Raw genomic sequence first — 26,228 nt, forward strand, 5'->3', positions numbered from 1 at the left:
AGCCAACATACTGGACAGTGCCATTCATGTTTTTGTGGAAGGACACAATCATCTTGTGAAACTTAGGTGGGCATCCTGTCTTGTTGAACAGTGAGAAGAGTCCTTTTTGGCTGATGAGGTCAGAGGCCTTCATCAGGTCAATGAAGGCTATGTACAAAGACTGTCTCTGCTCTCAGCGTTTCTCCTGCAGCTGGCGCAATGAGAAAATCATATCAACTGTTGACCTTTGAACTCTAAAGCTGCATTGTGACTCCGCAGAAAGATTTTTAATGTTGTTGGTACGAGAGGAATGGTATCCCTTCCCTATTCCTCCTCTGTAAATGACTGGTACCCTCAATTCTGATTGTACCAACTATCAGTACCAACTAGTGAAGGTTTTTGTGCACGGTACGCTGCATGCAGGAAACTGGTGTGCTTGTTGCAGGCACAAATGTAATACAAACGTAACCAAAGCGGAAAGCTACTTCTCCCACTTGGAACTGATATCACTTAGCTGAATAAGTGGACTGCAAGTTAAATAGAAAAGCACTTAGAAAGCTCTTGGGAAACTTAATTAGCTACATTTTAAATAAAGTAGTAATGTGAGTTTCAAAATTGTGCACCATTTGAAAATAAAATGTCTCTGCTGCCTGCTAATTGGTAGGAGTGTTGCTTCTAAGATGTGTCAGAAATCTGTTTTACATTAGATCAGATAAGAAGAACCTGCTTAAACTCATGTCAAAACATGATTAAACAAAAGAAAATATAAGGAACTGTTATCCTTAAAGTGCTTCAGCACCAAAGACTGTGTTTTTAAGTGAGGATTGTGCCAGGAGAGCAGCTGGAGGATCAGAATACTTGCAGCAGCAATTGCTCCTTTATATATAAATATGATCTTTTTTGTTTGTTTAACTTTGAAGATTTAAAGTCATGATTTCTCAGTCTCAGTAAATGTTAATAAGAGCTTACAGTTTGCACATAATGTATACACAATTAAAATAAAGTAAAAGTAGGCTGAATTGGCATTTAGATTGTTAGAATGCCACATAGACACTATTTGGTGATAAGTCTGTTAATATAAATGGTAGTTAATTATTCAACTGTTTTTTTCTATAAATAATAATAAATTCCTATAAATATTTTTGGAAATGTATTTTTGTAAACATAAAAATATTATTACTATTTATTAAATTTATATACCACCCTTCATCCATAGATCTCAGGGCAGTTTACAACAAAAAATGTAAAAAAATATTTTAGAAATGTATAAAAGTGTCAGTGATATCTGCCTTCAAAGAGCTGAACAAGATTGACCATACTAATGTTCATGGATGCTAGAAATAATAGTTGGTTTGCCTGAATCCAAACTTTTTTTTGGAAATTTAAAAAAATGTAAAATATGAAACATCATAGGATATGAACATGTTAGAATCAGTTGTAATATTCAAATTTGTGACAGAGAGGAAATGGAAGGTTTGTAATTGTATAAGTTATATATTTGCTGAAGCTGCAGAAAAATGTATACAAATGTATACATGTATACATGTTTGATCATTGAAGGATGTTAACTGTATTCTAATATGCATTCTTCATATAGTGTAACAGTTAATTCCATACATTATTGTATTTTTAAACTGCCTTTCCTTTTAAACATTTTTTTATGGTTACTTGCAATCTAACAGAACTGGATGGTGTGTTGAAGCTACGTCACTCATCTGGCTTCCCTACAGCTTAGATGCTGCCTCATACCATACCAAGATGGAGACATGGGAGGGACAAGGTCAGTTTAGTGCAAATATGCCAGTGGAACCAATCAGAAATGTCAGAGTGTTTAGAAAGTCCAGTTTTCCCAGGACACACATTAAGCTAACTGGCCTGAAATTCCCAGAGTTCCCGGATCCCTTTTTTAAAATTGGTGTTACATTTGCTATTTTCCAATCCTTGGGCATGGAGGCTGATCTGAAAGACAAACTACATCTTTTTGTTAGAAGATCAACAATTTCACGTTTGAGTTCTTTGAGAGCTCTCAGGTGGATGCCATCTGGCCCTCATGATTTGTTGGGTTTTATTACTCCATTTGTTCAGAAGAGTTGCCATTCTTGCATTGACTAGCTTATGAGCTAGCTTATGTAGCTGTGAGAAAGGGAGGAACCTTTATTGGAAAAAATAATTTCCTTTGTTAGATGCAAAGGCAATATTTGTATGTTCAAATACAGCTATATTGTGTCTTATTCTTATTGATTAACTTACTTTGTTGGGTGCTTATCAGTGTTTGTTGAAGACAAAATAATCACCATTCATTCAAACAAAAATAATGTGTTTACTTTGGTTCATTTTCAAACAATCAAACTGTAGCTGATTTCTTACTGCTATAGAAGTCTTGTCACTACTAGAGGAGGGCTTGGGGATTTTCAGTAGAACTAGCAAAGCTTTAAAATCTTAACAGCCCATTAACTGCAGGATATGGTTCATGAGATTTAATGGATACTTGTTAAAGTGAGACATAACTATTCCATTGCAGGAAGGTTGAGGAGGGGTGTGTGTGGAACCATAGTAATGTTTGTTTTTCCTGTTCCCTCCACCATAATAAAATACCAGAGCTGCATTTTCTGTAAAAAATCCTTCAGAAAGCATTGCTTTGTATACATTTGCTGTACTCCTTAGCATGTCATTTCACAAAATATATTATCAGTTGTTTGAAGAAACCTTTACACACCCACCCACCCACCCACCCACCCACAGAGAGAGAGAGAGAGAGAGAGAGAGAGAGGGTTTCATTAGACTACCGTAAATTTTACATTGCACTGAAGTGGTTCTCACTTTGCTCTACTTTTAAAAATCTGACAGCTTATGAGCGTAGTTCTAACTTAATGTCTATGGTATAATATAACTGGCTTTAGGGTCTATATATTTTTTGAAAACAAATGAGTTGCCACAAGGCTTTGGTGTGATATAAAGTATTTGAAATGGAAGCCAACCTCCTTTTCAACTGAAAATATATATATACTGTGTTAAAAATGTATGGCAATGTACTCATTCTACTACACATTTTAAGCTTAAAACAAAAACTAATTTGTTTTTACTAATGTTAACTACAGTCAAACCTTGGTTGTCAAACGTAATCCGTCCTGGAAGCCCGTTTGGCTTCTGAAACGTGGGACAACCGAAGCGCAGCTTCTGATTGGTTGCAAGAGCTTCCTGCACTCAAGCGGAAGCTGCATTGGATGTTCAGCTTCCGAAAAATGTTCAAAACTGGAACACCTACTCGAGTGTAGGGCGAGGTCCTGACAACTTCCAGGTTTTTGGTGTTCGGGAGCCGAAACGTTTGTCTGGAGGCGGTTGGAGGATGGATGCTGGCTAACAGATTGAGGTTGAACCCTGACAAGACAGAAGTACTGTTTTTGGGGGACAGGAGGTAGGCAGGTGTGGAGGATTCCCTGATCCTGAATGGGGTAACTGTGCCCCTGAAGGAGCAAGTGCACAGCCTGGGAGTCATTTTGGACTCACAGCTGTCCATGGAGGCGCAGGTCAATTCTGTGTCCATGGCAGCTGTTTACCAGCTCCATCTGGTATGCAGGCTGAGACCCTATCTGCCAGCGGACTGTCTCACCAGAGTGGTACATGTTCTGGTTATCTCTCGCTTGGACTACTGCAGTGCGCTCTATGTGGGGCTACCTTTGAAGGCGACCCGGGAACTACAACTAATCCAGAATGCGGCAGCTAGACTGGTGACTGGGAGCGGCAGCCGAAACCACACAACACCGGTCTTGAAAGATCTGCATTGGCTCCTAGTACATTTCTGAGCACAATTAAAAGTGTTAGTGCTGACCTTTAAAGTCCTAAACGGCCTCGGACCAGTATACCTGAAGGAGCGTCTCCACCCCCATTGTTCTGCCCGGACACTTGAGGTCCAGCGCCGAGGGCCTTCTGGCAGTTCCCTCACTGCGAGAAGCCAAGTTACAGGGAACCAGACAGAGGGCCTTCTCGGTAGTGGCACCCGCCCTGTGGAACGCCCTCCCACCAGATGTCAAAGAGAAGAACAACTACCAGACTTTAAGAAGACATCTGAAGGCAGCCATGTTTAGGGAAGCTTTTAATGTTTAACAGACCACTGTACAGTACAGTGGTACCTCTGTATACGAACGGGATCTGTTCCGGAGCCCCATTCACATCCTGAAGTAAACGTAACATGGGTACGTGGGTCGCGTTTCGCCGCTTCCGCGCATGCGCATGACGTCATTTTGACCATCTGTGAGTGGCGAAATCCGGAAGTAACGCGCTTCGTTACTTCTGGGTCGCCACGGAGCGCAACCCGAAAATACTTGACTGTATTGATATGGGGCTATCTGTTTAGCCCATTTTATTGTTGGCTAAGCTCTAAAATCTTCCTGGATGTTTTAACTGTGTATTGACAAATGTACTTTTTTCTGACTGATGGTCGAATAAAAGGTTGATGATGATGATAATCATCATCATCATCATCAACGGTGCTGTTCGAGAAGCGAGTTTTACTGTATTTGCTTTTTGAAAGATGTTATTTAATAGTTTTCTGAACTGAATACTTGAAAACTTGACCACTCTTTCTCACCCCAAGATTTTGGAGCCTCCAGCTGTTTTGCCACTGCTGCCTCAGATGCCACTTTTTGCCTTTTCCTGTCTTTTTCTCTAGCCTCTACATCTACAAGCACCTCTTCTCAGCCAACTGTGGCTAAAGATCTACTGGAATAAGTAAAATGAGGGTGAACATATTAGCATCAGTTTAGTAACTGCCCTAATTGTATTGCATGCTGGAAGAGCATTCTTGCACTTTTGTCCAATCCCCTCCCCTTTTTTTTAAAAAAGAAAATAATCAATTGACCTTAAAGAAAATATGGTGGCAAGGTGCCTTGAAGGTCTGGGTTCTTGCCAAGAGCTTAGCTATGCTTTCTGCAGTAAGGGACAGCTTAGTATGAAGCCTTTGATTGTGAGTCAGCAGCAAATTAGAACCTCAAATAGATAATTATCTTTATGATTTCCCTCAAGCATTACAAACTTCTTTATTGGGCAAAATGGAAATTAATTTGAAGTTACCAATTCATTTATTTTTATTTTGTTCTATAAATCAGTTTCAGACATTTCTTATCTAATGTAGCAGTGAAATTATGACATCTGAGCTTGTTGAATTTGCTATCCCACTTTCAGATCTTAATTTGGATTTCAGTGAGGAAATGTGTTAGTTGCTGTGTGATTTGCAAACCTTTGGAGCAGTACCCTGGTAATTATGTCATAACAAATGACTTCTGCTAATTTTTCCACAACATGATGCATTTGTTCCAATGCTGAAAATGGCTTCTTTTAACACAGGGTTCAATGTAAAGGGCTCTGGGCCTGGGATAGGAAAATGGTTAGATTTTCAGATATCAGATCCTAGTATTTCTATTTATTGCTAATTTCAGCTGGAGTAGAAATGCTGTTGTAGCCGTTCAAAAGGGATAAAGCAGAGCTTTCCAAACTTTTCATGTTAATGGGACACTTTTTAGACATGCATCATTTCGCGGCCCAGTAATTCAGTTTTACATCATTTCGCAGCACAGTAATTCAGGTTTATTAGCAAACCAGAGGTTAAACTACCGTAATTTTCGCTCCATAACACGCACTTTTTTGCTCCTAGAAAGTAAGGGAAAATGCCTGTGCGTGTTATGGGGCGAATGCACTGGACCGGAGCCATGGCTGCCGTCAGTTAAGCGAAGCGGGAGCCGCTTGCGACCTATGGAGGAGCCGGGGAGGAGGGAGGGAAGGAGAGGCATGGCAGCAAAGCAGGCAGCAGCCACTTACACGGGAGGAGGGATAGACGGGAGCCATAGCGAGCCGGAAGGAGGCAGGCAATTCAAAGCCAGCAGGCGCTTTTAAAAGCGTTGCGTAGCCAGCAACAGCTGCTGCAGCCTCAGCTAGCAAAGGTCTGTGCGCTCTCTAAACGGAGCAATGAGGCTGCGCGCCGGGGACAGGAGGGCATGGGATGAGGGAGAGGGGGAAATTACGTGTCCCCAGCGTCTCAGCTGATCCGCTGGCTGCTTGAGCGCGCTGGGGACAGGAGGGCACGGGATGAGGGAGAGGGGGAAATGCATGTCTCCCAGCGTCTCCCCTGATTCGCTGGCTGCTTGAGCGCGCTGGGGACAGGAGGGCACAGGATGAGGGAGAGGGGGAAATGCATGTCTCCCAGCGTCTCCCCTAATCCGCTGGCTGCTTGAGCGCGCTGGGGACAGGAGGGCACGGGATGAGGGAGAGGGGGAAATGCATGTCTCCCAGCGTCTCCCCTGATCCGCTGGCTGCTTGAGCGCGCTGGGGACAGGAGGGCACGGGATGAGGGAGAGGGGGAAATGCATGTCTCCCAGCGTCTCCCCTAATCCGCTGGCTGCTTGAGCGCGCTGGGGACAGGAGGGCACGGGATGAGGGAGAGGGGGAAATGCATGTCTCCCAGCGTCTCCCCTGATCCGCTGGCTGCTTGAGCGCGCTGGGGACAGGAGGGCACGGGATGAGGGAGAGGGGAAAATGCATGTCTCCCAGCATCTCCCCTGATCCGCTGGCTGCTTGAGCGCGCTGGAGACAGGAGGGCATAGGATGAGGGAGAGGGGGAAATTACGCAGGATAGACAGGATAGGTTTGAGCACATGAGCAGGACTTGGATTGCAGGGGATTCGCCATTAGCTGTGTAAAGCAGCAAAGAGGGAGAGAAGAGAAGGAGCAAAGCGGGAGAGGAGAGGAGCTGCTTACACTGCTGTAAGCGGCTGCTGTCCGGTTGGCTCCTTTAAAGCAACAGTGCTCTTTCCGTCCCTCCTCCCCGCTCAGCTCGCGGAAAAGCTCCTTCTCCATGAGCAGCTCCTTCTCCACACACCCCACGCGAGCTCTTTCTCCCCTTAAACCCCTCGCCTGCATTATTAGAAGCATCCTTCTTCACACACCCCACGCATGCTCCTTGTCCCTTGAGTGCTTTTCCTTCCCTCCCCACTTAAAACGTGGTTACAAAGCACGGATCCACATGGATCCTCAGGATTTTTGAATTGGGCTACCCCAAACTCACCATCAGATCACATGTCTGTGGCCACAGCATGAAGCACAAAAATCATACATCCACTGTTTTGTTTAGAATTTTTTTTCTTGTTTTCCTCCTCTAAAAACTACATGCGTGTTATGGTCTGGTGCGTGTAATAGAGCGAAAAATACGGTAACTCCTTTCCAGCCCCGAGAGGAGCGTGGGGAGCATTCACATGACTCACCTACACACTGCAGTCAACACACTAACATGTTGCAACACACAGTTTGGCAAGTTCTGGAATACAGAGATATAATATACAATGGGAACATAGGCAAATGGGAAATGGGAAAACAAATCTTGGGTATTTTAAATGGGACAATTATCAGTAGTGGTATTTTATAGTAATTGTCATGTTTAAATGTCCGCTGGGATTTCTCTGTTAGTGCTGAATTATGTAATATTTTTAATATTTTTAATTAATATTGTGCTTTTCTAAGTTGGCTAAAAAGTTTCTATATATATCCTCATTTGTACTTAAACATATTCTCGTATTCTGAAGTCTGACCTAGCATAAACATCATTCTGCTTTGCTATATCAGCTGCTTCTAGTGTTTGTTTTAAGTTAAAGCATAACAATGATTAAAGGCTTATGCAGCTCTTACACATCTCCAGTGGTGCAGACTTCCAGTGAATAGTTATTTGTGCCAGCAATGCACTTTGCAGACTGCAGTGAGTACTCTTCAGAAAAGCATTTTTAGTATAAATTCCCACGTCCATACAGCTAATAATATGGAATTGTTACCGCTCAAAACTGAGATAGTGACTGTGAATAAACACATGTGGGCAACCCATGGCTGCCAAGCTGCATGTGGCTCTCAGCTGCATGTGTAGCCTGCCAGGTCCTGAGGAAACCCACCATTTTTTTCTGCTTCCCAGCTGATCAGCCATCAACTGGGAGATGGTGAAAAGATTTTTCTTTCCATGTTGCTAAGCCTGGAAACAAAGTCTGGACCAAACCCTCCATATTTTAAATCCCTATGAGAGTCATGCTGCTGGTTTGAACGTCAGATACACTGTGTTGAAGATGCTTGGCCAACTTTCATTGTGAAATCTCAGTCTTCAAGGGAAATACAGCATTATGCTCTATTTTGCATCTTTGCTTCTCCCTTTTGACATCAAGTGTAGGGGTTGAACTCATATTTGACCGGAATAGTCCCTGAGCTGCAAACTTTCATTCTGATTTCCCAGATTTTAAGCAAGTTTTTGCATCTTTCCCTTCCTACTACTGGTTCAGGAGTTGGGACTGGTTTGAACTTCAAAAACAGAACTCTGTAATATAAAATTGTATTATGATTTCTGAGTGATAAGAAAATTAGAAAACCCTGGTAAGATCAGTCTAAAAGACATCATGGTGACCAACCAGATATCTATGGGATGTCTGCAAGCAGGAGTACAACAGCACTCCTTCCATTTTTGACTCACAGCAACTAGTATCCAGAATCATACTACCTCCAACAGGAGAGGTAGATTGATAGATTTACCCTCCATGAATCTGTCTAATTTGCTGTGGATTTTGCTCCCGTAAGAAGTAGTAATGGCCAGCAACTTGGATAGTTTTAAAAAAAATCCAATTTAATGACAATCTCTACATCTTGTGAGATCACATTTGATTAGTTCTCCGGCCAAACAGCTGCAGCTCTTGCTGCGATGGAGGGGGCTATTTGCATAGTCAGCATCTCAATCTGCAGAGTTCTACCCAACTTCAGGAAAACCAAATGTGACAAAGACATAGATGTTCTATTATATTTATTCATTTTTATTTATTTATTATTATTACATTCATATCTTGCCTTTCTTTAGTGGTGGAACTCAAGATGGAACAGATAGTTTCCAGGTGGTCACTCATGCAGGCACTGACTGAATGCCAATCTATTTAGCTTCAGCAAGGTGGTGACATCATGTGCCTTCAGACCATACCCTGGGTCTTATACTATGTGGGAGTAATATGACTAGTATATACAACAACAGAGTAGTAGACTTTCTGTTAAAAAAAGTGTCATACATGCTTTCAGTGAATTACTGCACTGACAATGAAGTACTTTTTCTTTTTGTATAATCCACACTAATTTATTCCACCAAGTAAAATGGTGAAAGGAAATATTGTAGAGGTAGAAGTTTGTTTTGTTTATGGCAACTTGTAAAAGACATGTCAAACAAATAACAGGAAAGCTATTCCTATTGAGAAACGTGACATGTGCACTATCCTTTTTCTTCCTTTTTTGGTGTTCAAGGATGAAACTAAATGAATTGTTTACTTTTAGTTTAAGGCAAAATGCTGCTTTGGTATACCAGATTCTGTAAAACTAAGCAGATGTTGTGGCACAAGAAATCAAGAGTTTCAAGTCTTGTATAAAGTTTTGTTGTTCCTAAACATGCACACTAAATCTTATACCCAGACTTTGAAAAAAAAATGATGAGCTTGTAGTATTTATTCCCCCAGAACATCAGCTTTACACAGCAACTTTAAAACTATCAATGGATTATTGGCATTTCTACTTAATGCCTTAAATACTGGAGGTGTTTAGCCTTATTCAAACATCCTTCCTAATAGGATCAGTTCAGGACTTTGCTATTAGAAGCCTGTTGCAGCCCACTGAGACTGTCCCCTGCTGCTCCATGCCAGAGTAGCTCCTCCCTCCGGAGCTGCCTGCTGAAGCTACCCACCAATACCACGAGGCTGGAGAGGAGCAGGCAGCAGTGGCGGAAGAAGAGGTCCACTCTTTAGGGCCACATCTGCCATTTCCCCAACTGTCCCTCAGGCTGCAGCCTGAGGCGACTCCCTCACAGCCACTCAAGGGTGGGCCAGCCCTGCCTTTGAGAGCTGGTAGAAACATGGATTTCCATTGTAAGCAGGCTTTCCCATCCAGCAGCACTGGGGCATTCTTCATTAGTCAGACTGTATTTTGGGAATTCATTGATTCCTGGAATGGAAGTGTGTGGATGGAAATGTTCCTTTGAACTAGTCACTGCCATATTGCTATCAAATAAAAGCAAGTTTGGAAATTGCATTAAGAGAAGAGGTGCCTTGAACTTTTTGTTCTTTCACATTTCAGTCTCATTTGAAAGATTTTTCGCATGTTCTCTGGAAAGAGCTGAAAGTTCCTGAAGGGGTGCTAATTTAACCAAAAAATAAAAACAACTTGGAGTACTATAGCATAAATTGATTAATGATTGATACTGTTTCTTTGAAAAAAGTTGATTTGGTTCACCTCAAAAAAAAAGAGCTGCAATCCAGTTTATGCCATTGAAGAGTTTTACAAGCAATTTGTTAAACAAGATTCATTTTAACCCATCAGATAATGGTTAATCCATCAGATAATATACAGTATATGCTTCATTTTAAGTATTTTTTTCTCAATAACAAATTATTACCTACTATTTTTTAATATAATCTCCAGAAATGCATTGAGAACATGACTGTGAGAGATATGGGTCTGATATTGAAAGGGTGGGTAGCATTTTTATTATCCAACCAGCCAATATATGGCCAAACTCTGATAAATGAAGAGACACTTGCTTTGATCACTTGTTTTCTCTTTATCTTGAAATTTGATCTGCTTTCCAGATGCTCCCTGATTCCTCCTTAGTTTGTGCCCTCAGAATCTGTGCTGCAGTGTAATAGTCTAATATTTAATATTTGTATTTAATATTTAAAATATTTATAAACTGCTTTTCTTGCCTTGTCCAAAGTGGCTTAGTTGTACTGAGGTGGGTCTTCAGCTAAGGACATGTGTCAGTTTGTGTGAGAACATGATCATCTGACCGTGATGATCAAATGGTCAAAGGACTTTGGTTATTCCATCCAGATGGATGATTGGGAAAAATTATGCCAAAATACTTAAAATTCACAGCTTGCTTCACAATAATGGAAAATTTTATGAAAATGCTATATCAATTGTACATGACCCCCAGTAATTGCCCAAAATATATAAAACAAACTCAAATGCATGCTGGAGGTGTAAGCAAATGGAAGGAACAATGTACCATATGTGGTGCGACATTGTCTATGAGGAATTAAAAAAAATGCTTAGACACATATTTGTGAAGAAGCCAGAAGCCTTTCTTCTAAGATAAGGAAGAAGTAAAAAGCCACAATAAGGTGAAGGGAAGTCACTTGTGAAGAAGTATTGATTTATTTTGGTTTACATTCATGTATAAGTGAACATATTTTGAAGACAACTGGAAAATGTATATAATTAATCAATGTAAAACTCAATAAAGAATACTAAAAATAAAATAAAATAGTGTGAGAACATGAATGTTTCTGAACGTTCATACTAGAGCTGGGCGATACATCGTCCAAAACTGGTTTGAAGTCCATATTGTGATAGCGGTTTCATAGTTTTTGACCTGGAAGCAATATACTGTGAATCATGGTGTGTATGTGTGTGTGCGCGCTATGCAAAAATAATGATGCAGGAAAAACCGTGAAGCCAGCCAATGCCTCTACATAGCTCCATCCTTATTTCAGACTTCATGATATGTCAGTATATCACGATGTTTAGCTGGTGATATATCATGATGTTGAAAAACAGGTATCACCTAGCCCTAGTTCATACCCATTCTAGGGTATGAGAGGTCATTGTAATAACTTCCTGTGTTTTTCGGTTTCTAAAATGTATTCCTAGAAATGTTAAGAGATTCATCTCCTTTTTTAAAAATTTTCTTCAGGTAGAGGACATATGTATCTGTGTCTGTGCATAGGAAGCTGCTTTATGCTGAGTCAGATCATTGGCCCATCTAGCTCAGTACTGTCTACTGAATGCAGAGTTTCAGGTGTGGATTTTCTGTTGGAGACTGAACCTGGGACATTTGTGTGCTAAGCGTGTGCTCCATCACTGAGCTCTGGTTCCTTCCTGATGTTAGTCTTAATTATGCTTCTCCAAGTGTAAACAGTCACCTTTAGGAGATTTCATGCTGACAATAGTAAGAAACCAATAGAAGCTGATGCTCAAAATGAATGATTGAAATGAATGGCAGGAATTTTCATTGTGATTTTTGAACCATTGTTTGAATCTCCAGAATAGGATGGTAACATAACTTTTGTGTCTTTCCTTTTTCCTTTTCCCCTTTCCCTTAAAGAAAGAGTTTAGGGAAGAGGGTTTAAAAAAGGAGATTGTTTAATAATGTATCGTTTATTTTACATATCACTTAGTTCGCTAACATTTTGGTTTCAGGCAACATCAAGAAAGCAGGGAAGAGACAAAACATTAGGATCAAAACATTACTGTTCAGTATCCTAAAATATGCAGTGTTCTTAGGAAGAAAATATTTCAATAGGATTAGAAAAATGCTTTGTTAGTTTCTTGTTGAAATAGTGATGCTCTGCAGATGTACTGCTGCAACTTTATAACAGAGTGGCAGGCTGTTTTATAAGGCCAGAGATTACAAAGGTCCACTTTAACCTTTTTTTCCTTCCTGGCAGGTGTCCCACTGGCCTGAGGCCAGAGGCTGTGAGCATACTGCAGCCTGTGGTTTACACCAGAACGCAGAGCCGACACTCCAGCTGGCTGCTCATAATTACAGTGATTGCAGTCTGACAACTGGAGTTACACTACAGAAATGTGATAAATATAAAAAATGTATTAACCAAGTTGAACGTTTTATAAATATATCTACTCTCCCCTCTTTACAGATATGATATCTGCACATATAAAAACAAGCCTTGTGGAACACTGGGTAAGGTTGCAAAAATGTAACCTAAATGGGTATTTATTTTCTTCAATGTTTTGGTTTTTGTTACTTATTCATTTGACATCATTTCTTGAGATGATTTCCTCACATTTCATGTTTATGTAGAAAATGATTCTGAAAATATATTTTGCTTGCAAGAAGCAGTAATGTTAAAAAAAAAAGAATAGTTATTTTGGACAGCTGTGCCACTTTAAAAACCTAGAAGGTAAACAAAGCAACAATTAAAAGGGGAGGCAAGGGAAGCTCACATTGCTTTCTTCCTCATAAAGATTGCTCTGATAGATTTCACAAATACAAAGAGAAGAAAAGAGACACACAGAAAAACCAGAAATGTTAATGGTAAAAATGTGCTTAAGAAAGCATGCAGTTAACTGATTATCCTGTCTGGTGCAAAAGCCTGAATTTACCACATATCCATCTCTGAATTCTTTGCCATAATGGTGGTTATATTGTGAATTTGATGCAGTTTTCTGTGTTTTTTAAACTGTTACAGTGCTCTTAATCCATAAAGTATATTGGAAAAGGAAATAGTCTGCCATTTCTTTAAAATTTTGCTCAGTATTTAATGATAACTGTAGGATTTTGAGCAGGCAACTATTTTTTAATGATCGTGCAAGAATTTTGCCATCCCTCCTCTAGGAAACATTAAGACTCTGTTAACTTGCTTTGTCCCCTTAATCCAGAGGTACTTATATAGTACCTGAACAATTGTGTGCTTGAGGTATCAAAACCCTTGTCTAAATATCAATGTTTTTACAGTAAGCATTTATCGTCTACAGAAAAACATTTAACGTTTTCAAATTCTGTCATTTCTAGTTTTAAAATCCACAACATGGCAGATTGAGCAATCCCATAGCTGCAACTTTGCTGGCATCCACTGGCATTTCAGGAGATTTCCATCAATGTACATTTTGTACCACTGGCAACAGAATGACATATGGAATGGGTGGATCACAATGCCACATGGTTATTGCATCTGGAGCTTAGACTTGCACCCCTAGTCACTCCCTGAAATTACATTTCTGTTGATCAGGCATTCTTGTTTCAGCACAAAGTGAAAATGGGTATCTAAGGAAGAGATAAGAGAATCTGCTGCTGGGTAGATATTGTGGTTTTTTTAATCCTCATGTCCTTGCACAGGGAGGCATGAAAGGAGCTATGTGTATTCAGTTGCCTTCATGGAGTGTGTCTACAGCTGTTTTGTAGCTTCAGGAAATATTTTTTTCTGCTTCACATCTGTCTAGCACCTGGTGCAGATACTTAAATCAGGTGCTGTGCTCTGATTTTGAACTCTGTTGTCTTCTCAGACCTAAAAGCTTTGTCCAGAATTTCAAATTATTAGCTTGGTCCTGTAGCCTGCCTTAAGACATTCTTAAGTGTGTTTTAAGAATAAATCCCTGCTGGTGCATAGGTAAATTGAATCCCCTAAGGGTCTGTCTATGTATAGTGAGCTGCAGAAGCTCCCTGTTGCCACTGCATCCTTAACCTTTCAAGCACCAAGAGGTTCTGAGTAACCGTCACTTTTACATACCCAACTTTTTTAGCTCAGGTCAATTTGAGTGTATAGGAGCCATGATACAGGCAATGGGAACCACATGCTCAACATCAAGTGGTGCTGGGAAGGAAAGGGTGAGGACTCCCATGCAGGTACCAGGGAGACGGAGGAGTAAGCATGAGGACCTTTTGCAAGCTTCATTCTCAGTAGGAGTGCAGGTCATCTTCTGTGTCACACTGTGGTTGGTCAAATGCAATATTAAATGGGTGTTACATTGCTCATCTCAATAACTTGATGTTGGAAAGGTGGGGGGTTGCCCATGACTTGATGCTGTTCAGCCTGATGCCAGAGAACAGACTCCTTCCTTCTAGAACGGAATCACAACCGTGGCAAGCATAGATTTTGCCTGGCTTTGGTGGCTAGGAGTGCCCTTTTCAGCTCTGGCTGCTACTGCATCCATAGGACAGAGATTACCTGACCACAGTACTCCATACTCTTGCAACTTCCAAATTTGATTACTGCAATGTGCTTTACATGGGGTTGACCTTGTAGACGACTTGGAAACTTCAATTCGCTGGGGCTCTGTTTAGAGCCCATATAACACTTGTTTTAAAACAGATGCACTGGTTGCCAGTTCATTTCCAGACCCACTTGAAAGTGCTCATCTTAGTGTTCAAAGCCGTAAATGACTCAGGCTCCAAATATCTGAAAGATCACCTCCTTCCCTACCGACTCTCTCAGGTGCTAGAATCAGCAGAAGGGACTCTATTGGTACTTCCTTTACCCTCAGAGGCTCACAAAGTGGTGATGTTGGCCTGGGAGAGGACATTCTCTGAAACAGTCCCTAAGTTGTGGAACTCCTTCCCTCCGTTCCTTCATTATAGTTTTTTGCACAAGACAGGATAAGGTAATTTGAAGCTTTTGCTTCTACTTTTAAACTAACTGGATTTCCCTGTTAGATCCAGATTTGGGGACAGTTTGATCCTGGCTTGCTTGAGACAGCTTGATCCAGGGAAGTTCTTGGAAAAGGACATATTTGGATAGAATGCACAAGGACATGTAATGCTAAGGGGGAGGATGAGCATAAAATATTGAGAAAAAAGTGTTGATGGAAGTTGGAGGGAGAGGAATAGCTGAGGAAAAAACACTGAAGGTAGACCTCAGAAAAGAAAAAGAAGAGAAGTAAGTTAATAGCTGTAAGATTTCAGAAGGGTGGAAAATGGACGCAAAACAACAGACTGAAGGACATGTTCCTCTAGTAATAATTAACTAACCATGTGCCACATAAATAATAGTAGTTTGGGGTGGGTCATATGTGGGTTTTGTTTTGTTTCACAATTATTAATTAATTTGTTGACAGTTTTTAATGTGTAAAATAAGTATCAGCCATATTCATTAGGAATATTTTCCAATGTTCATCCATTGATAATAACTGAGTGCTTTACTTTCAAGCATTCTAAAAATGTCAAAGATACTACTCTGGAATTCAGAGTTAAAAAGTCAAACAATTCTATTTGGTTACAATGAAAGTACAATTTAGGTGTATTCTAACATTGTCTTTGAATAGACTGGAAAGAAGGTGATTGTAACCTTCACCTAGCAGAAATTACAGTTGGTCAAGTAATTTCCACCTTCTTTACCGGAGCTTGTTTTGATTGTTTTCATTCTGTTCCAGTCTGTTGTAAGAGATCAGTGTCAGTAGCAGTTCTGTAGATTAAAAACTTATTCAAAGATAAAATATCAGGCTGTCTTCCTCATTTCTTACCCATATCCCCCTTGACTTCAACTACTGAGTGCCAATTCAAATAATATGAACATATAATGTTCCTTAAATACTCCAAACTTAGATCTTGGTGAATTTGAAAACTCTCTCTGTGTGTGGAATCTGTAAGTTGAACAGCCACAGATAATACTGCTGTATATGCTGCTGCTCTATGGACTTCAGACATAGGTTAGGCATTTTGAATTTATGAATTGCTTCCCTCAACAAAAAGGCCCAAAGCAATTTACAATAATAATAAAATACAGTAATAAAAATGCACAAACACATTAAAAACACATTCAGAGTAAAAACATACAATCATTGGTGCTGTCCAAATGCCCGGGAAAACAAAAGCATACATGCCTGGAGTTGAAATGATGACAAAGTTGGCGCCAGTCAGGCCTCCCTGGAGAGAACATTCCAGAGATGAGGAGCTACATAGCCATTCTAATCAGTAGAGAGTTCTCAGTTGAATTAAGGGATCACAGAAGGCTAGTGGGGAACAGAGTTTCTATGGGGTAAGACTCATTTCTACACCATGGAGGGCTTTATGGATTGAAATGATTGAACAGAAAAGAGTTCAAAGCTGGTGTAAACCCTGGAGTGCTGGTGTTAATCTGGTTCCTTGTAACACATCCCTATCAAGTTAATGTTAATCATAATTTAGGTTACTTTGCTCATAGAATACATTCCCTTCAGTGCTAAAAGTATCCCTTTTTGGTCCTTGTTTTGTAGCAGTATTTTTTCAGGGCACATAATCCCCTAGGAGAGTATGTTAATGTTTTTCCCAGATAATACTCCTCAGGGAGGAATACCTTTAAGGCTGCAGCAGGTCAGTTCCTCCATAGTGGTAACAAATTAATCCTGCACTAGTGCACATCCCAAGTAGTATTGAAGAACATTTATAATATTTGTACATACTGTGTTCCATTTTAAAAGGTTTTAGAAGCAGATGTATGTGGTGAGAACTTAATTTCAGAAAACTGATAAGCAGAAGTTTTTATAGTTTAGTAAATACAGCTAACATTTCTTTCTCTGCAATTGGTGCATTAAGTTTTTTGTTTTCATAAAAATTCCTAAAAATATACCACTCGGGGGTTTTGTAGCTAAAAATGTTTCTTGTATGTTTTATGAACCCACTAAACTTAAACAGATCTCTTTAGAAAAATAATGTGGACACATTTTGCTTTCTGCAACCTCAAGAATGTTAAAATAGAAATGCTTGCTTGAATTCCCTCTCCTGGCTCATATTACTAGGTGGTCCCAAGTTACCAGAAGTAAAATTTATAAATCTAACCCCTAGTCTAGACATTTTCCAGCAGTGACTGCAGTTCAAAAAATATTAATGTCTAGCCGGCAAAGTGAAATTCCCCCCAGTGATTTTGCAATGACTAGAAAGTTAACCTTTTGCCAACTGCTGCTTCGATGCATGGAGGTTATTAAAAAGAATCCAGGCATTTATAACTAGGGCTTTTAAGATTGAAACACCTTGGCATGACCCTTTGTGTCTCCTTTTGTTTGTTCAGGCTTGGCCTCTGTTGCTGGAATGTGTGAGCCTGAAAGGAGCTGTAGCATTAATGAAGATATTGGCTTAGGTTCTGCTTTTACCATTGCACATGAAATTGGTCACAAGTGAGTACATTTTTAAATCTTTATAAATCTTAATTTAATGACCTTTATCTGTGACTTTATTTTCTCATCTGTTCTGCTTGCTACATACATAAAATTATCCTAATGATTCACTTTATTTTACTTTTTGTCTTTCACTAACAATTTGACCTTAAAAGATTTATTGCTTCAGCACATAAATACTTGAGATATGCCAATTGGCTATTGCAATGCTGTCTATGAGGACTGCTCTGGAATATGGTTTGGAGGGTGCAACTGGTGCAGAACGTGGCAACCAGAATGATGTCTGGTATGGTTCAAATGACTTTTGAATAGATATGGGTGGGATTACACTATGTAGGCTATATCTGGCCAGTTCATACTCAAGAGTAAGCACACTGGAGTCAATGGAAGTTTTAAATATCCTCCCCATGTACTCAGAGGAGAAAGCATGCAAATCTGAGGCTCTTGCCTTCTGGTTCTCATTTATTATTATATGTATGAATTAAACCTCCATATTTTATTTGTTGGTAGCTTATTCTAGGAGTAAGTCCTAGTAAACAACGGTCATTTTATCTACCTACCTAGTATTAGCTAGTATCTGGCTCATTTGGGCTGCTTCCACGTGAGTAGCTCTTAGTGCTGCCGAATCATTGCTTTTCTGCTATAAGCTATAAGCAGAATTGGAATCAACTTTCCACACTATTGGTAGAATACTGCTTCTGCTATGTTAAGGTTAACAGATTTTTTTCAATGAATCCAGGAACGCTTTTCAACTTCCTACTAAATAGATGGATTTTGTCAGGGGACTGATTTGTAAATCTGGGGACTGCCCCCGGGAAACGAGGACGTCTGGTAACCTTATGCTGTGATCCATCCACATCAGTGGGTGTGTCATAGGTGCTCTGGGTGGGGCCATTTGAAGCTCAGCACTCATGCACTATTTAACCTTGTTGGTGGGCTGTTTAATTATTTTGTTTTTGAAATAAATCTTTTAATTGGCTTTTCCAACTTTTAATTGGATTTTCCAACTGTACTTTTTAAAATGAAAGAGGTACAACAGTACCTATGCTTCAGCACCGTAATGCTATAACGCTCATCTTTAAATATATATATATATATTATGATGGTCTAAGTGCTCTTAAACAGTTATATGCAGGGGCACATAATTGTGGCGGTAACCTGGTCTTGAGGAGTTTGTGCCTTTGTGTGTTAGTAACAAGACCTTGAACATAGCTTGATAGCTAATCAGCAGCCTATTCAGTTCCCTCAGTGCAGATATAATATGTATATGTCCAGATGCTCCATTCAGCAAGCTGACTGCAGCATACTGCACTAGCTACAACTTCCAAACATGCCTGAAGGGAAGTCCCACATAGAATGCATTACAGTAGCCTAGTTGTGAGGTTGCTAATGTATGAATCATAGTGTCTAAGACGTCATTGTCCAGGCAGGGTTGTAGTTGATATACCAACCTACGTTGTTAATAGGTGCTCTTTGCCAAGGAAGTTACCTAGGTTCCAGTAACAAAGAATGGTCCAAACTGCGTACTTATTCCTTTAGAGGGAGTGAAACCTTGTCCAGAATTGGTAAATTCACCAATTTCCAGACTGTAAACTACTTGCCCACAGAGTCTTATCAGCATTCAGCATCATTTTGTTAGCTGTGATTCAACCTACCACTGCATCCAGGTGGCAGTTCAGAACAGATACAGTCTCTTCTGATGCACATGTAACAGAGAAATTGAACTGAATGTCAATGTGTTGACGACCCCATTCCCCGAATCTAATGAATGCTCCCCATGAAGTCATATACAACATTGAGGAGAAAATCGTGTCCTCCAGCACCCCACAGCAGAACTGCTAAGGGGCAGACACATAACATCCCAACACTATATTTGAACCCAGCCATGTAAGTAGGAATGGAATCACAGTAATACAGTGCAACCAATTTGCAACTCACACAAAGAGTCCAGGAAAATACCAGGAAAGCCAACAGTATTGAAAGTCACTGAGAAATCAAGAAAGACGAATAGAGTTGCACTCCTGCTGTCCCGTGCCCGAAGGAAGGTGCCCATCAGGGTGACCAAGGGTAATTCTGTTCAAAACTCAGACCTGAACCTAGACTGGAAAGGGTCAAGAGCAGCAGTTTCCTCCAACAGTGCTTGCAGCGTGCCGTTACTCTCCCAAGCACCTTATCTCAAAATAAGAGTAATTTGTGATCAGGTAATAGTTGTTGAGTACCTCAGGGTCCAAGGAAGTGTGTGGGTTTTTTTTAAGGAGTGGATACACTAATAATAAATAATAATAAATTTTATTTATATCCCGCCCTCCCCAGCCGAAACCGGGCTCAGGGCGGCTAACAACAATAAAACAGTACAAAAGTACAGCATAAACAACACTCTAAAATCATTCATTATAAAATTAATTTAACTACCTCGTCTTTCAAGGCATTAGGTACCATTCCCTCATGCAAAATGTGTCAACTGCTTCCTGGAATGACCCCAGACCCCGATAACTTGAATAAACTATTGTGAGCAGGAGTAGAGAGAGCATATTGTGGGCTGAACCACCACAGGCACCTTGTGTATATCCTCAGACCTCAACTGAAACTGATTTCCACAAGATCAGGGAAGATGCATTGTCAGGTACTTCACCTTTCTTTGGAATAATGGCAGCATTTACCTCAGCACTGAGGCAAGTAATTTTATCCTTAAAGTGCCTGGCAAACTTATCATAGCAGGCCTCTATGGTTCCAAAACTCAATTCCCTGGAACAGATGCACCACCTTCACTGGCACATAGTAGTCATGACTATGCACTTTAGGACATATCTTGTCAGTTTCACATTGAGTCTAACACCACTTTCATTTTAGTCCCCGAAAACAGGCATTTTCCATCATTGCTCATGCACTCTAGAATGCCTGTTCCTCTAGCCCTTGTCCAGCTCATTTGATTGCTCAGAGCTCCCTGGAAAACTCAGGAGCAATCTTGTCCACAGTCCTATGCATCTTGCCATTCCATAGCACAGCAAAGGCCTTGACAGGGAATGCCCCCAGCTCTGGCTCCTGGAAATTTTCCCAAAGCATTGAGGAATCCTTCAGGCTCCTTTAAGTCTCTGAGGATGGACCATTCTGAAGTATCTTCCAACCTTGTAGGGAGAAACTGGCACTGTAAGACCAAACTTAGCAGATGATCTGACCACAACAATAGGGTTTCTTCAACACCCTCCACCCAATATGCAGACCAGCCCTTTCACTCTGAACTGAAGACCAAATCAAGAGTATGCCCTGCCCTATGTTTTGGGCCAGTTACAACTTGAGTTAGCCCAGTTATTATCATGAAGGTCATAAATGCCCAAGCTGGCCCAGTCAAGTTAGCCTCAGCATGCTTATTGAAGTTCCTCAGAACCAGTGTCCTCTGATTCTCAAACACTGCACGCAATACCACCTTCACCAGCTTGGATAGATATGCTTTGGGGCAGCAGCCCCAATCTGTCCCGCTGGCCCAGTGTAAGGTATAGCCCACCCAACAATGGTGAAGTTTCCTAGTGAGTGAGATGGAAATTATGTTTCCAGTGACAATGGGTTGTCTGGGGGGCTGGCTGGCTTATTTATTTACCTACCTCCTTAAGTTTTTCTAAGTTTGTAAACCTTGTAATTCCCTCAAGCATGCTGATGCCTCCCCTCTGTTTCTCAGTAGCACCATTTTGACTTCATATCTGTTGTTGTTTTATTAGCATGTATTTCATATAGTAGTTTGTGTTGCCAACTATTTCTCTCATAATGAGTAACATTACTTTTCTGCTGCAGACAAACAGAAGGTTGGCATCTGCACATTCTGTTGGATGGTTGTGTTTCCCCCTTTTTGTTGCTTCTCAACTTTCTCTACTTCTTTATTGAATAAGTTAAGAATTCTGATAGTGTTTATGGACAGTAGATGTGTACTGCTTAAGTAAATATATACATTTTTAAAGCCTTCACCTTTAATATAGTTCAGTACTGATGATTTTATTAATGATGGGGTTGGTTCATGCTGGACTGATTTTTTAAAAAAGTATCTTGGATGGGGAATCTCTGATAAATTAGAGGAATTTAGTAGCTCCCCACAGGAGGAAATAGATTTTTTGGATCAGTTGGTCACTTTCTGAACATGAGTGAAATCTCCTACTGCAGGAGGGAATACTTTCATTATATGAGGGAATACTTTCATTAGGACCATTTAACATTCACATTGTAGTTTGATCATCAGTTGCATCCCCGCCAAAAAAGGTATTACCTCAGCTGTTCTGTGATTCTTTTCATTTGAACCAATACAGTTATCAAGACTTTAACATATTTAATGTTTCCCTAAAGTAGATGGTTCTGTCATATACACTTTTACCAAATCCTTCCACATATGGTTCCTCTCAGTCTGCCCTTCCAGTTTTCCTGCCTGACATTTATACTTTAACTTTGCCAGCCACATAAATGAGCAAGTCATCTAATGAGCATTTTATCCTTGCGATTCTGTGGTTTTGTGGTACTGATTCCCTCCCCTTAAAAAAAAAAAAACAAAAAAAAAACATGAGAAGGAAGAATCTCAAATAAAACTTGAAGCTCAAGTTTATCTTCATTGAAGATATATATTCTTTAATATTTTTTCTGAGGGAAAATGTATTCTAAGTGTTAAAACCCAGTTGTGCTGAACTCAGTGACAGGGCAGACGCTAGCAGGGCCAGTAAAGAATATGAAAGACACACGAAGAGCACAGGAAGCTATGGTGGTCCATAGAAGAAAAACCTTAAACCTATAATTCACCAATACCCTTATTGGGACCAACCAAAACGTCTTAAATAGTGAGCAAGATTTAGAGTTCTTCAAAACTAAATGTGGTCTAGATGTTAACTAAAACAAGAGCTGTGGAAAGGGAGAAAAAGTAGGTGTGATGTTAAAGCCATCAAGTTGTCTGCTGCAGAAGTCTTGAGATAGAAATATTTGGCTATTTTCTTGCTGACTTAACAGCCACTTTACCACTGACAGCCAGCATTAGATTTCAGGGAGTCCTTAGCATGTTGCCACAAATAAAGCCCTAACATCCCCCCTGCAATGCAGCCACAACTGTGCAGTATTTTTCTGTTGCTGCCACCACAGCAGTAACACAATTCATTGACTTTCAGTAACAAATCCTAATCCTAATGGTGGCATATAAATATTAATATTACTACTACTACTACTACTACTACTACTACTATTATTCACAATGATCAAATGCCATGTTTAAGAGGTTTAATAACTAGAATGAGATATAAAGGATTAGAAGTAGAAATTCCTCTATTGCTTAACTGTTGTGGCCCTGCTGAATGGAACTGAAACCACTGTAGTGGTTTGTAAAGTTCACACTGAGAGTTTATATATCTAATATGTCATTCTGAATTACTATCTGAGTTAATAACATGGAAGCTTCTTACTGTTTTCCTTTTATTAATCATGGTTACTACTAGTGACGATTTTATATTGCTTGAATCCTATTTGGTGTACCCACATTTTGAGGCTACTAAATGTAGCAAAATACTTAGAATGAACCAAAGTAAAGTACTTAGAAGTCCTATTATGAAAGAAATATAGCAATAGCAATACTGTGTTATGTTTGTGTAAGGCCTCAAACCTAAACATCTATGCCAACCATTTTTAGACAACATATATAGCCCATTGTTTAATTCCTGTTCACCGAGTATATTAAGTATATATATATTAAATATGTGAAAATCTTATTTTAAAGTTCTGTTCCATATAAAAATAATGGACTCTTCCCCCTCCCTCTTCCTATTCTTTTGGACAGTTTTGGTATGAACCATGATGGAATTGGAAATTCTTGTGGGACCAAAGGTCATGAAGCCGCAAAACTTATGGCAGCTCACATTACAGCAAACACCAACCCCTTCTCATGGTCAGCCTGCAGCAGGGATTATATCACCAGTTTTTTAGAGTAAGTAGTCTCTGAAGAGAGATAATAAGATTCTTGAAAAACTTCACACTCCACCATACCCTGCTGAGGTGAATGTACAATGATAAAGAAAATATTTACCCATGAGAACTAATCCATAAATGTTGGCTAATAGCAGTGAGTTTGCTATTTACTGCTGTATATGGGAGTCTCTTCCGACAAAGAGACAGTGCTGATTAGGGAGAAGAAATGGGAACAAAGGAGAAAGAAGGGGTGCCTTGCTACAGTGGTCCAGCCTCACCCAAGTTATTGACTCAGTCAAAGCCAACAGTGCTGCCATCTAACAGCACAATCCCAACCATGTTTTCTTCCAAGTAAGTCTTATTGAATCCAATGGAACTTACGCCACAAAAAGGTGTTTCAGGGTGAGGCATTGGCTGCTAGGTTCAAAGCACCAGGGATTCCCCAAGGGGTTTGTTCCTTGGGCCCCTTAGCTATTCCAACCTGATATGGCAAAAATATAAAAGTACCCACTCTACCCCAGAGCTCCCAGTGTAGAGGAGAATTTGCTACTCTGCATTTCCCTGGCTCCTTGTTAGGCTTACTTTCTAAATAATTAGAATACAACACTATTGATACAATCCTAATGACTGTTTGCAAACGTGGTGTAATAATGATGTAGGAGATTGGTGTCTACTCAAATTTTATATTAATTTACAAATAAATACTGGAATTGACTAATTAGTCTCATAGTTGATAAAATCTTTTAGAGGCTTGTTACATACCAAATAATATTGACAGATGTAATATATTCTATGAATAGTCAGATTAAATGTAACTCCTCATAGCTCCTAATTTTATTTTTAATTACAATTTGTATAGTACTTTTAATCTGTGAAATATTTTAACAGTTTTTATTGTGCTAATACTTGTGGTAACCCTATGAAGTTGATCACTGGCAGAGAGGCAGCAATTTCTCTAAGATGACATAATGAGTTCATGTTAGAGGTGGGGCTTGAGCCCATCTTTTTCAAGCTGCCTCTGTTGCAGAATTTGGAGCACTATGTGTACACCTCAACTTGGAGGCACTGGCAATCACAAATGATGGTTCCAAACTGCTAGCTGGCTTAGCTGCAAATCTAGTAGTGGGCCTAAATGTTTCCCAAGTGAATATGGTAGGGACATCTCATAAATGAGCCAGCCTTCAGTTATCTAATCACTGTTTTCATGTATGTGTTCCTCTGTATTGATCTAGGATGCAGATGTGTTTGATTAATTTGCAAGTATTTTTGGCTATTTTTGCAAAAAAAAAAAAAGTTACTCTAGATCAGGGTTGGCTTAACCTGTGGCCCACCAGATGTTTGAAGACTGAAAGGCCCATCTTCCCTGGTCATAGGCCATGCTGATGGGTGTTGGATTCTGACAACATCTGGAGAGACATAGGTTGGCCACCCCTGGTCTGTATTTACTACTTCCATAACTCCCACTAAAATTATAACCTAGGAAAACAATGGCACCAATGTTAGATTGTTTGAATGGCTAATTTTGATGAGTAGTTTCCATTTATGACTGATTTATTTTGCACATGATATATAGTTTGGAAACTACAATATGCATATTTGCAGGCATAATGTTGTAAAAATGATTATTTAGGGTTTGGTAGCTATTCAGAGCATCCCATAGTTTTGAGCTTTGGCCATTAGATTTTCAAGTACAGGTGAAACGATGCCTCTTTAGTTTGGGTCTCGATTGAGATGACGAGTTCTCTGAGGCAATAATTGTTAAGTATAAAGACTATTAGATTCTATTTATATGTACTGTATTTTTCGCCCAATAGGACACACTTTTCCCCCTCCAAAAATGAAGGGGAAATGTGTGTGCGTCCTATGGGGCGAATGCAGGCTTTCGCTGAAGCCTGGAGAGCGAGAGGGGTCGGTGCGCACTGACCCCTCAGCGCGTCCAGGCTTCACGGACCTCTCCGCAAGCTTGCGGAGAGTTGCCTGCATGCTGAAGCCTGCACGCGCCGAGCTCAGTGCGTCCAGGCTTCACGGACCTCTCCGCAAGCAGCAGGAGCGCTCCCGCTGCTTGCGGAGAGTTGCCTGCATGCTGAAGCCTGCGCGCGCTGAGCTCAGCGCGTCCAGGCTTTGCGGACCTCTCAGCAAGCAGCGGGAGCCAGCGCTGGGCTCCCACGGCTTGCAGAGAGCTGCCTGTTTGGGGGCTGGGGTCGGGGGAAGCTCGGGCTTCCCCTGCCCCAGCCCCGCGCCTGGGGGAAAAATAATTTCCCCCCCTTTATTTCCCCCCCAAAAAAACTAGGTGCGCCTTATGGGACAGTGCGTCCTATAGGGCGAAAAATACGGTATGTTACTCTTTTGGTGTTGATGGCTGACCTTTTTGGCTTAAAATGCTCTGTAAAATTGAAGTCAGTAAAACAACCCCATATTATCAGAACTAATCATAAACCATAGTTTAGCATTATGTGAACAAGCCAGAATGAGCATTGGTCATGTAGACACCTCCCCTCTAATAATACATGTGTAAGTGCAAACTTAAAAAGCATCTGTTCTGTTTTGTGCATACTGTTGACTGTACAGAAACTAGTAAATATAAAATTATAGCTCAGCCTTTGCATGTCTATTCAAAAGTAAGTCCTAATGTGTTCAGCGGAGCTTTCTCCCCTTCTCAGCATGTTTATATT

General features: G+C 40.3%; 1 protein-coding gene across 10 annotated transcripts in view; it reads left to right on the forward strand.

Annotated features, from left to right (window-relative positions):
* Positions 1 to 26,228, forward strand: part of ADAMTS6 (ADAM metallopeptidase with thrombospondin type 1 motif 6) — a 121,483-nt gene that overhangs the window by 34,807 nt on the left and 60,448 nt on the right. For 9 of the 10 annotated variants that reach the window (XM_028749184.2, XM_028749187.2, XM_028749189.2 and 6 more), the window contains 3 exons: positions 12,687 to 12,730; positions 17,529 to 17,634; positions 23,429 to 23,575. In XM_028749184.2, the coding sequence (XP_028605017.2) occupies positions 12,687 to 12,730; positions 17,529 to 17,634; positions 23,429 to 23,575 (297 nt within the window). The remainder of the gene's footprint in view (positions 1 to 12,686; positions 12,731 to 17,528; positions 17,635 to 23,428; positions 23,576 to 26,228) is intronic. The other variant, XM_028749188.2, reaches the window with a different exon arrangement.

Source organism: Podarcis muralis, chromosome 11 (genome assembly GCF_964188315.1).
Source record: "Podarcis muralis chromosome 11, rPodMur119.hap1.1, whole genome shotgun sequence".
NCBI lineage: Eukaryota > Metazoa > Chordata > Lepidosauria > Squamata > Lacertidae > Podarcis > Podarcis muralis.